General features: G+C 35.0%; 1 protein-coding gene across 1 annotated transcript in view; it reads left to right on the forward strand.

Annotated features, from left to right (window-relative positions):
* The window catches only part of LOC145732762 (neuroligin-4, X-linked-like), a 101,047-nt gene extending 89,719 nt beyond the window's left edge, over window positions 1–11,328 (forward strand). Inside the window, exons 10-14 of the mRNA XM_081985253.1 lie at window positions 4,986–5,132; window positions 8,837–8,998; window positions 9,314–9,480; window positions 9,543–9,749; window positions 9,807–11,328. Of these exons, the coding sequence (XP_081841379.1) occupies window positions 4,986–5,132; window positions 8,837–8,998; window positions 9,314–9,480; window positions 9,543–9,749; window positions 9,807–9,950 (827 nt within the window). The 3' untranslated portion in view covers window positions 9,951–11,328. The remainder of the gene's footprint in view (window positions 1–4,985; window positions 5,133–8,836; window positions 8,999–9,313; window positions 9,481–9,542; window positions 9,750–9,806) is intronic.
* The last annotated feature ends 788 nt before the right edge of the window (window positions 11,329–12,116 follow it).

A 12,116-nucleotide genomic window follows, 5' to 3' on the forward strand; every position in this document is an offset into this window, starting at 1 on the left:
CATTTTTTTTTAGTTTGCTTTTCATTTTCTTGGAACTCTGGACTATTTTTAGGGCTTTAAAACTGCTCAGCTTGGAAAATCGAGTTTTAGGGTTATTTTCACCAAGTTATTGACATAGCAGACTTAAAAAACAATTTTTACATTTTCCATAGGCTTAAACATGCTATTTCACTCTTTGTCAGTATTAAATAGACTTCTAGACGCTCCACTGTGCTTTAAGACTGAAAAATCGGATTTTAAACTATTTTTATAGTAAAAGTTAAGTTTCAGACAGTTCATTGATGAAAGTAAACAATTTTGGCATTAAATGCTACAATATTAGTCTTGAACACTAATTTTTAGAAATAAGTTAGTTCGAAAATTCGGAGTGATACCAGGATCAGTTTTACACTACCTATAGTCTAAAAAATTGAACACCAGTAAACATTAGTCAAAAAATCTTTTTTTTTGATTATTTTCAGTGTACTTGTTCCAAATTTGATTAAAATTGGTCCAACGGTCTGACTGAACTTTGGAGGTCTGTGTCTTCCTTAGGAAGCGTTCTTCAGCAAAATGACATAATGCATGTCAACTTATTTTTTGATGTGCTATCGATTGGTGAATTATTGACATTTAAAACTGGACCACTCTGTATAGAGCTAGAAAATTGGTGAAAGTAGACTTTGACGAACCGACTCTACAAAAAATACTCAAGAATTTCATGTCACTGGACTGTATACATAATCTAGATATAAGAATGAATGAATGACAGGTTCAAGTAATTATGTGTGAATAGCAATATCACTCAAAAGTAGTAGCTATAATATTTGTACCAAACATCCATCCATCTCAACGCCTCGCAACGATTTATACGTATAACTGTTCGCTCTGTTACTGTTATGATCGATTGTATGTGTGTATACGTCGCTCTAGTGTGCGAAATCCGCACAGTTCCGATCGCTAATAGTTCCGAAAATCTGTAGTTTGCAACCAAAATTAGCATTTCCAACCCATATAAAGGTAAACATTTGGGATATGCAGCAGAGCTTTTAATTTGAAAGTAAATTGACCAACTCCCGTTAATTTTCTAGTTGTTTCGCCCAAATATTGAAACTGTATTGGTAATCAGTTTTCGATAATTATATATAGCACAAAAGTCGTTATTATGAACTAGAGCGTAGAAAGGATTATTTAGGAAACGGACGTACAAATCCTTTTTCCAAATCCGTACAATATAAATCAAGTAATAGGATGGCAAATTTAATATCTCGATTCCCGTTAAGTCGGTCTGTTCAGTCGGAACATTGATAAACCGCAGACCCGGGAATTATTCCCGTCTTGGGCGGCAATATAGGGGAGATTATTGTCCGGACGGTCATCTGATATCAGAACGACCGACGACGACGTTACCCCGGCAATTAATCGGCGACTTATTGAAGAAAACCATTATCTACAGGAAGTCCTGGATCTGACGGCCGCCATCCGACAAATTGTCGTATTAACTCCCGTCGTGAAAGACCGCGTTTTATTCAATTTTATTAAACACTGAAGTCGACCGAGATCACTTTATCAAAGTTTCGTAACGGCCTCGAGGAAGTTCCAATGCTACCGACCAAGTTCCACTTAAAAGGTAGAGTTTTGCAAAGTTTCACCAAAGTTGAAAGACCCATTGATTAAAGAGCTTGTATCATAAAATTTGTTTCATCAGTTCCAACATTCTAATTATTGACAAAAGTAAACTTCTAATATCAACAGTACAAGTCAAAGTTCGTTATTCAACGTTCATTAAACGATTTAAAAAATTTTACACTAAAACTAGATTATGTTTCATTCAAAACTTTTATGTTTCTATTACACTGTTAAGTCACTCCATTTTACATTGATTTTCTATACAGGGTTTTTCAATGAAAAGTAGCTACCCTGAATATCTTCCAAAATAATTTCTCTGTTAAAAAATGCTAAGACACGTCAACAAAGATTCACTTCTCCATTCAAAAAAAACATACACTAATCACTGAAGCAAATATTGTACAACAAGTTCACGTTGTTTGTCAGATTAGTAGACATAATTTCACAAAATGTAGTCTTCTATCATAGTCATCTTCGTTTAATTCCTGAACCAATTTTACTTTGTTTGGATGAAAATGGTGTTTTTTTTAAATTCTCTATACACTGCTTGTCGAAACACCCGATGCATGGGAAATTTGATTTAAAGACTGATTATTATCCATTGAGGAAAAAACATGGAATGGAAAACAGGTATTCGGTAGTGTTATCAGCAGTTTGACCAAAATAACAAAAAAATGTTTTTATTTTTTTTGGTCTCAATTCAAAGCAAATGTACAAATAAAATAGTGCAATTAATTCCTTATGAAATACCCTTTCCAACGATGTGCCACACAGGGTATTGGGGGTGGCTATGGCGGCAAAGGGGCTGATGGCAGAAATTCAAATCCTACGTAAAAAGATGTCCCCCTTGCAATCTTTGTTGACGTGTCTTAGCATTTGGAAGATGTTCAGAATGGCTACTTTTCATTGAAAAACCCTGTATATCGGTGATACCCGGGAGTGTACTGAACTCGTGAGTAACTACTCTTCATTCACTGGTAGGTAATAGCAGTTATTTAGTATTATCTATTCAAAACTAGTGAGTAATAAGCTGATTATTAAACAATAGAACTTTGTAATGAAGTTGATTTGTATAAATCCAATCACAACCGAACTTCACCTACATATTTAGCAAAAAATCTACTGCCGATTTGACAAATGGCACAACGCACGTTGAATGGGAAAACAGTTTGGCGCGAAACAAAAACTGCATTAAAGATTTTTCAAACGTCAACATTCCTTTCGCGAGCAAATCAAATTTCAACTTTTCGCCCCGTCAATCTTTCGCCATTTCCGGCCCTCGAGAGCTTTGAAATCAGGTTTGAAGTGAACCAATCTGTGTAACTTCAGAGGCACCGATTTCAACTTTTTTAAGAAAGTTATGGTTTAGTTTATGACTGTTTTAATTGAACAGTTAATAAAAAAATGTTTTATATTACATTGCATTTCAATACATACTTAGAAGGTTAGAAGCAAAAGGATTTAAGTGATATTTCTTTAACTCGATATTTAAAAATGATTTAATTTGAATACAGAGATTTCTCCATTTTTTAATTGGCGGATTAATTGAATATGAAATTAAGACAATATTAGTAAGGTCAAATTTTGATCCGACAGAGTAATTCAGTCCAATCCTCTTTTTCAAGTAGATTAGATCAACGAAGCGGATTCTGTTTTCAGCGTACAGGTTTGAAAACCAATCCGGATTGAAATGACAACATGTGACTACCATAGTAGTAAATAGATCTATTTTGTTCAACCTACAACAATACAGGTTTTACTCATTTTAAATTAATATTTGGAACAAAAGATTATCATAATTCAATACTAGGTAGAACTCTGAAACGATCTACAGGTCAAACATATGACTATTTGGTTTTTTCTTTAGATTAGTTTTTATCCTTTTCTAACCTAATTTACAGGAAAGTAGCTTCCTGGATCGGATTGAATAACAAATTCCAAAAAAACTTCTCTAAGCCAATTTTCATTGTCGGGAAATATGCATGTTGCTAAATCTCATACTCCACTGTGGGAATAGAGACTATATCTCTCTTAATTGCTAGAAGATTTTTATGCGAGATTATATGGCAGTATTGCATTTTTGAATGAAATTGTGAATCAAATTTCCAGTAGAAGAATTTGTATCGTTATTAGAAAAAATGTACTAACTGCAACACATGAGCATAGAAATATGAAAGTTCAAATACAAAATAACACTGTTTCGTAATTCGTTACCGTCATCACTGTAAATAATAAAAATTGCAAGCAATTCATCTTGTTGACGTACTTTATTTTGAGCATAAAACTTCAAACTTGGTTTAATATTTTAAAGATTTATGTTTCAAATTAATTTAGACATTTGAAGGACGTTAATTAAATTACCAAGATTTATTTTAAAGAAAAATATGCAGTAAAAACGTGACCGATACGTTCGCTAGCAGGTTTACGTGCCTGCACAGCGTCGACACGACGAAATTTATATGGGAGTTTTCCAAGTATATCCAATTACCAAGAAAATGAACGTCTCGATAACTGAGACAAAGCAAAATTGTTAAATTGAGAGCGATAGCTTAAACCATCGGATATTTCGTACACGGATCGAGCACCTGCGGTCAAAGTAAGCGGCGAAACGAAAGAAAAACGTAAACCGGATTTACACGGGTCCGTGCAGAAACTCGAATTAGTTTCGGGAAAGTAAAGTTTTCCCTTGGGTTGGTGAAAGAGGGCGGAATCGAGTTTTCCAAGCCGTATTCTTGCAGAACGGTTTTAAACTATTCGACCGAATATTTTAAATACAAGCCAACTTTCAAACCCTTTTCAACACCACAAATTTTCACTCCACCTTTTTGAATTTAACCCACAATATAGTGAACTTATTTACATTTTAGCAACAATATTTACGTATGGCACACCAAAAGTACGTTGAATAAAATAGAACCTATTTTGTTTGTATTATAAAAATACCTAGTATAACCTCAACTTTCTAAGAGCTTTCCATATTATTTTTAAAAGCGTCATTCTTCAAGCAACTCAAATTCTTTCCGATGTCTATGTTTGGATTGATTTGAAACGGGACACTGCTCGATCGTGTTTCCTACTTTTAAAATGTCTCTCATTGTATTTCAGTGTTTATTTTTGTGGATGCTTTCCAATTTTCGGATGGTGTTTACTTTGTTTTGCTAGTGCAAATTATCGAAATTGCCAAGTTGTGATGTATTAATCATGTAGAGTGATACCGTACTTTGCTACTTTTAGTTACGATGTTGATTAATTTAAGTATACTGTTAGTAGTAATTGACAGAGGGAACTACAAGTGTGTGATACAGGATGATCAATGAACACATATTAAAGATAACAAACTACAACTTTCTTAGAACCCTCAAACTTTTTTTTTCCAGCTCAAAAACCAAAAATGAAAAGTCATTATCGGGGCCACAAAATGGCGGTGTGGCTCAACCTGATCCCCCAACTGCATCAGCCGGGGGACGATGACGTCAGCATGAGACATCATCATTTTTACGAGAGGGAGCCCCATTATTACGCAGGTAAATTAGTAAATTATCCGCGACAATAAAGCGAAGGGAAAAAAAACTGGGTCGTGGAGGTGTTCGATCACGTCTAGTTTTAGAGCGGAGGAGGGTGATTGATTGGACCGATAACGACAAAAGCTTGCTTTACAACAGCACCCTTCACTTAAAAGTTTTTTTGTTAGTCTTTGCGTGTTTTGCTCGAGTAATTTCATTTAAATTAGTTAGTATAATAGAGTACAAGATTAGTTTAGAAAAAAGGTGAAAGAGATGTACATGTTGTACATACGTATTTGTTTTAGCGTGAACCTTATGTATTCCTAACTCAAAAAGTAAAGTACACAGAAATGTCACCAGTTGCACTTTATTACAACATATTTCCAATATTCAAATTCAGAAATTGTCAATAATTGTACGTATGGAGAATCTGAGATATTATTACAATACTTTTTGGAAAAGTTAAAAGCTCATCTGAACTGTGACACTTACAAGGAAGCCCAAAAATAAGTCAGCAGGATTCCGTTCTCATTTCAAATAAAAACATTACACTTGTGTTTTACTTCATTTTGGAATTTTGCATGAAGTATATGTTTCACATTGACTGTCTTATGTTTTTTTTAAAATGTCTACAATTGAAAAGGTGATTGGGTTAAACAAAGTTATTCTTAGATAAATGGATTCGGAGAACAAGATAACCTGGAACTGGAACTTGGAAGAAAAACATGAAACCTATACTTGATAATAATTACAGAATTGAAAAAGAAATAGAAACTTTTGAACAAAGTTCAACATAAACACCCAGAAAATCTTGCAAAGTAACAAAAATGATTCTTGTTTCAAAATCATGTTGTTATGATTGTTTGCACAGTATTATGATTAGGTTAGAACTTTACTACAGTTTCCTTCATTAAAAATGTAATTGCACCATCCTTAACCCTGCGTAGCAAGGAAACCAAAACTTGCTGGCAACATTGCATTTTTAGGTGCTAATTTTGGAATACTTTGGAATTCCAGTGATATTACTAGGTCTTTACTGTGTCAAGTTTGATCTTGTTAGATGCTACCCCATTTCCAATACAATTTTGTAATCACACTATACTTAAGTGATAGCTTAGCTTTCGTGTAGATTAATTTTTTTCTCACTAATCCAACTTTACAAATATTTCTCCTTATAATTTAATATCTGCCTGAAAAACTAACAAATCTTTAGACAAATACCAAAATCACAATAATTTTCTTACTGCCTACCCTAAGCCATTGTGTGAAATACCTAAGTACTTCTATGTCTATTACACAATGTTTCATTTAGAAATAATTCAAAATACCATTGTCTTACAATACTCACTTTGTATGTTTGAAGGTTTAAGAGTTATTGTTTTAAGTAGGGCGCCTATTAAAACTTTCAATTTGTTGGAAATAAATTTATGACCAATTTTAAAGTGGCAAATGGGATTTGCTGGATTTGAAATCCATTTTTAGACTTTAATGCCGCAGCTAGCGCTCAACAATCATTAAAGTTGTCGCGTTCCGCTCCGGGAACACTCGTCGTTCCCCAACTCCCAGACTCCGCTGACAACTTTTAATAATAAGCGAAAACAAGAAAAACTCCCGACGTCCGGACCGCCTCTTTAAATCAAATCGCTTTATAATTCGATTTCACCAGGAACTTTTCTAATTTTTGAAATATTTTATTGCGAGAAAAAGTGTTTGTTTGGCAACTTCCGACAAGGGAATTCAATCCGTTTGATGTTGTTCCATTTGCTTTGAGCTCTCCGAATGATGGGCGAAAAACTGGGGGCTCACGTGACACTGTCTCTCCATCTTCGTATTTTGCAATTTGATTAACTCGTTTCGACGGAAAACACAACGGAGCGAGTGCGTCTTATCGTGTTTGCGCCATAAAGCAAAAACGGAAGAAAAGGGATTTATGAAGTCGCTATAACAGTTTTCTTTTTAAACTTTTGCAGGTGGAGTAATTAAATTTTCGTGGAAAACACTTCGCACAAAAGACATTTTAATTAAGCCGCCGGGCATTATCTCGTCCTCGTCGGAAAGTTCTCGTTAAAACTGTTCGGCACGATTTCAGCAAATTTTCCTTTCCCTGTTTGTATTTATTTCAGCTTGCCCGAACCGACCAACCTTCTTAATTTGCTTTATGCAAATCGAAATTCGATTTGTTGGAAAAACTCATACCAACTTTACTGTCAGTATTTTATAAGTAAATTCTAATTCACTAACGTTAGTTTATTCTACAAAAATATTATTTACTTACATATAGTACTTGTTGTAATGTTTCTCCTGGGAAAATCTGTGGGTAACATGCTCTTTTCTGCTCGGATAGTATTTTGGAAGCTGATTTAGTTATTTTTTTTTTTTGCAAAATATCATCAACATTTCATTTGCTACAATACGTTATTCCGAAGTTTCTTTCCGAAAAGTCCTGTCCGGGCTTTTTTAAGACATTTTGTAAGGGTATTTACCAATTTTCTGAAGGTGTTCTTCTGTTGGATTTTGTGCTTCTGGCATTTCCAAAACAGTTCTAGAAGCAACTGGCCGTTTAAAAAAATTCAGTAGTAGTTGCTTTTCAAGTTTTCAGGACTGTTGTAGAAGCCTCTGAAATTTTTAAAAACATTTCTGACACGATAACTCTGCTTCTGAAAATTTAGAAATTTGCTTGGAAACTTTAAGACGTTTGGTAAGGGTATTTAGCTCTCTGGAATAAACCTCATAAACTTCAAATACATATAAGGAACACATTTTTTCGTTGACATTTAAAACTTTACTAAACAAAATTATAAAACTCGTTAAGTCGAAAGATAAACACACACACACACTTTACCTTCAGGAACTACTATCTTTCCCCTATTCTAGTGTAATTTATTACCTGAACTGAAACTGTCAACTTCAGATAAGATTAAACTTTAAACCTAACTTTTATCGATGGTTACAAACAATAAGGCAATTTAAGTGATGCGCAAAAGCTCTCATACAACAGTATTTGTAGGTAATTTGAATGGATTAGTTGAGCTTACACTAATCGGGTTCTTGTTACTGGAAACGGGCTCGAAGGACCAAAACATATTTGATGTCAGTTGTACGTTTACTATATATTATTGATATTTTTGTAAATGTAGATGGCTTATAAAACCAATGTTAACAATTCTGAGAACAATGTTTCAGAGTACACGATTACTTGTGTACTATCATACTATCTTATAGTATTGATTTCTCAGTAGATTCCAATCTGAATGGTTTTTCTTACCAATTTTAAAACTGTAATCGATTTGATTAAGAGCCAAACAAACTCGATAAAACCAAAGGGGCAATTACGAAAATCGAGCGAACATTTTTCGAGCCCGAACGGTGCCTCCGCCAATAAGAAAACCATTCGAACGCGAACCGAGCAGAGCCAGTTAATCATCCCGATTTCTCTGATTCTGAGGAGAAAGATCGGAGCCGGAAATGAAAGTTTCGCAGCCGGCCGCCGACATTTACCAGTCTCTAATAAGTTGGCAATTAGCTTAAGTGGCTCCCAATTGGATGACAAACGACTCGGGTTTTGTTCTCTCCCATTTTAGGAAGTTTCTTGTGCATCCCGGCCCAGTTTTTCTCCCCATCCATTCAAACGCGTTTGAACGTTTAATCTCCAATGCAAAATCGATAGCAGGAGAAAAACTCGGTGAATGTGACATCCGGGCTTTAAAACAATAGCAACATTGTAGGTGCTGTCAGAGCTGAATCTTTCACCCGGCTACCCCCAGTGATGCATCCAGCATCCATGACTGACTCTCAATTAATCAAAGGCGCATCAGGGATTAGTACCGAATGTTTACCCCAAACCACCACCACTGATGATCATTTGATGGAAGTTGTTGATGAACCTGGTAAGTTCATTTATTTTATAGTTGATACCTGAAAATAATCTTTTGATACAAGTTGTATACATAAGTAAATCCATACTCCACATTTTACTGTTCTCCCATTAATTTGATTTGAATTGATAACATCGCCACAATTCGATAACGCACCAGTTCACTAATCTAAGCCAAACAAAGATTTAGTGAACTCGAGTGTTGGACAAAGGAGCTATTCCCGTTTATAGGGACGCCTAATATAATCCGAATAATGGACTTTAGCACCATAACATGCTAAAATGATTACAAAATTGAATTACGTGACCGAACAATTCAAATACACAGGTAATAATACAGAAGAAGAAGACGAGGACGAATCCAGTGAGGAATTACTGGAACGTTTGGCTACAAGACACTACTACAGTTACACTGCTGCTTTAGGAGTAACAGTGGGAGTGGGCTGCCTTCTATTGGTCCTTAACATGCTAATATTCGCAGGCATCTACTATCAGGTGAGAAAAATTCTGTTAATTTCTGAAAGAAGAGAAAAAAATTGTAATCTCTGAAATTGCAGCGTGACAGAGATAGAAGACTGCGCCAAAACACAGCTGGTGCCCCTAATTGCAATTCGAGACACTCTCGAAGCAATTCGACGCCATCTACTGAGGAAAGTATTCCAATGTCGCAGAGACCGAGCACGCCCGGAAGTAGTGCCAGACAGTCTCCTTTGATGGGACGTCGGGAAAGAGACTATTCAGATGTTCCACCCTGTTATAATACCGTAAGATCTAATGAATAAGTATATACAAAAAAATGTACTTTTTATGTATTTCCTAAGTTACCCAGAATGCAACCAATATCACGACCGCCAACATCAATGGGCACAATGCGTAAAGAAAAACCCCCGCCCCCAATGCGCACCTCAAGCAACCCGACTGGCACCGCCAAGAAACGTGTCCAAATCCAGGAAATTTCCGTATAGCATTCGGAATCGTCGGCATGTCACGGTCCTGCCAGAACCGGACGTCATATCCAGTTTGGCGAGACATCGGTAATGACGGGACGTCATGACAGTCCGACGATGAGCGATTCCAGAAGCGACGAAATGGACGAGGACCAGGAAGCTCTGGATTTGGTCAGTGTCCGGTTATAACCTAGCGTCAGTGACGTAATCGTGGTGGTTGTGGATTAAATGTGCTGCTTAAACTGAAAATTTATCGTCTCTGAAATTAGTAAAAAAATTCAGGAGCAGTCAGTTAAGTAATTGAAGGACTTATTGTAAAAACTTGCCACCAAACCACAACGTAATAACAAAGTTTTGTGATTTAAATGCTTTATTTAAGTCCTTAACTTGTTAGTAATATGGTGATTTTACTGTGTGTTATTATATACTTTAATATCACTAATAATGATATATTAAAGTAAGTAATACGTCTTTCATGCTGCGGCTCAGTTGTTACAATAAATTTTGCGGTCAATCAAACCATCAGTGTGAACTTAGACCAGATTTTTTACTATATCCCGAAATAATAAGGCGGAAAACAATTACTAGGTTTTTTAGACAAATTTGTAAATAGTTCATACTTAATAGGTGTACTTATAAAAATAGTCTCGCAATTTACATTTTAAGTAGGTACTTATAAATTATCTGCGATGGATCTAATTCGCGTAAGTAACTGTTGAATGTAAAATTAAATTGGTAAGATCCTCACTTTGTTAGATAACAAAAATATCAACCAATAATGTTCATTTTTTAAACATTAACCTGTGATTAAACCATGTGGAGTACAATTGATATTATAATAAAAAATTGAATTGAAAAACTATTGAAATCCACTTGATGTCAAAACTTATGTTAGACTAAACATGGTAAATTCATTTGACATTCATTATATTCCCTTTATTACTGACCAGTCTAATAAATGAATTACATTTTGGAAACTAGTCTATTTTACCTATTACTCCGTTCTGTAAATATGTAATTCGTCTGTGTAAATAAATTTTATAAACAAATTGAATAATAAGCTGAAAATGTCAAATTAAAAAGTTCAGTTCCAATAGCCAATTTTGTTATTTACCATTGTTATTTGTTACAGTCGTAGCGTTTAATTTGTAAAATTTACTTTACCCGTTAAGCTTTAATTAGACAATTTATCCGGTTTCAATTGTTGAAAGACTATAGGTGTTTGCATACTAATGTTGTTTAAAATGTCACTTTTTGCAAATTGTTGTTTTCTACTCTATCCAAAAATTTCCACTTTACTGTATTTCCGGTCGCTGTTATCAGTTTTGCTAGTGATAATGGTTGTTTTGTATATAAATTAATCGACTTTTAAGAAAATATAGAAATTCTATAAAACATTTTGCCAACTTTAATGATTCAACATTCCCTTTTTAGTTTATTTTTACAAATAAGGACCGATAGATTCACTTGAAAATAACTTTATTCCAAGGATAATTTCTATGGAAACCATTAAAGCAGACACTATTGGTCAATTCTGTCATATAATAAAAGCAGTACCGATCCCAAGAAGTTATTGCATCGTCATACTTTGAACAAAGTTAAGGGTTGATCAGACTGTGACACTAGAGATGAAAAAATTATAGTCTGAACCGCACTTAAATTAAATTTGATTTAAACTTATAAAAACACTAAATTGAAACGAACACACAGTCTTCTCCACAATAAAATTTATTTTGTGTTTATGTTTCGGGGCTATAAGAACCCATCACCAAGAGCTTTATTGTGTCAAAAAAAATTGTATTCTATCTTTTTACAAAAGGAAGACAGATGATAAGTTATAAAAGTAAGAAACTGACCATTGTAGGTAGTATTAAAGATAAAATGATTCTTATCACAGAGAAAAAACGGTTATTTTCAAAAAAATTACACATTAGAAATTAGTTATAAACAAGCACAAGTTGTAGTTTATAGTAGTATAGCAAGGGGGATTCTGCATTTTGATGAAATGGTGAAGGCGCGAGGCGTAGCGTGTTGCCCCCGTAGCCCCGTAGCCCCGCGCCCCGTGGGGGCCCCCTCGTGACGTGGGGCCCCCTGTCACTTGTCATACGTCACCCCACCTGTCACTCGTGACGTGGGGCCCCCTGTCACTTGTCATACGTCACCCCACCTGTCACTTGTCATTTT

This window comes from Ips typographus, linkage group LG8, assembly GCF_016097725.1.
Source record: "Ips typographus isolate SLU linkage group LG8, UJ_Ityp_2.0, whole genome shotgun sequence".
Taxonomy (NCBI): Eukaryota; Metazoa; Arthropoda; class Insecta; order Coleoptera; family Curculionidae; genus Ips; species Ips typographus.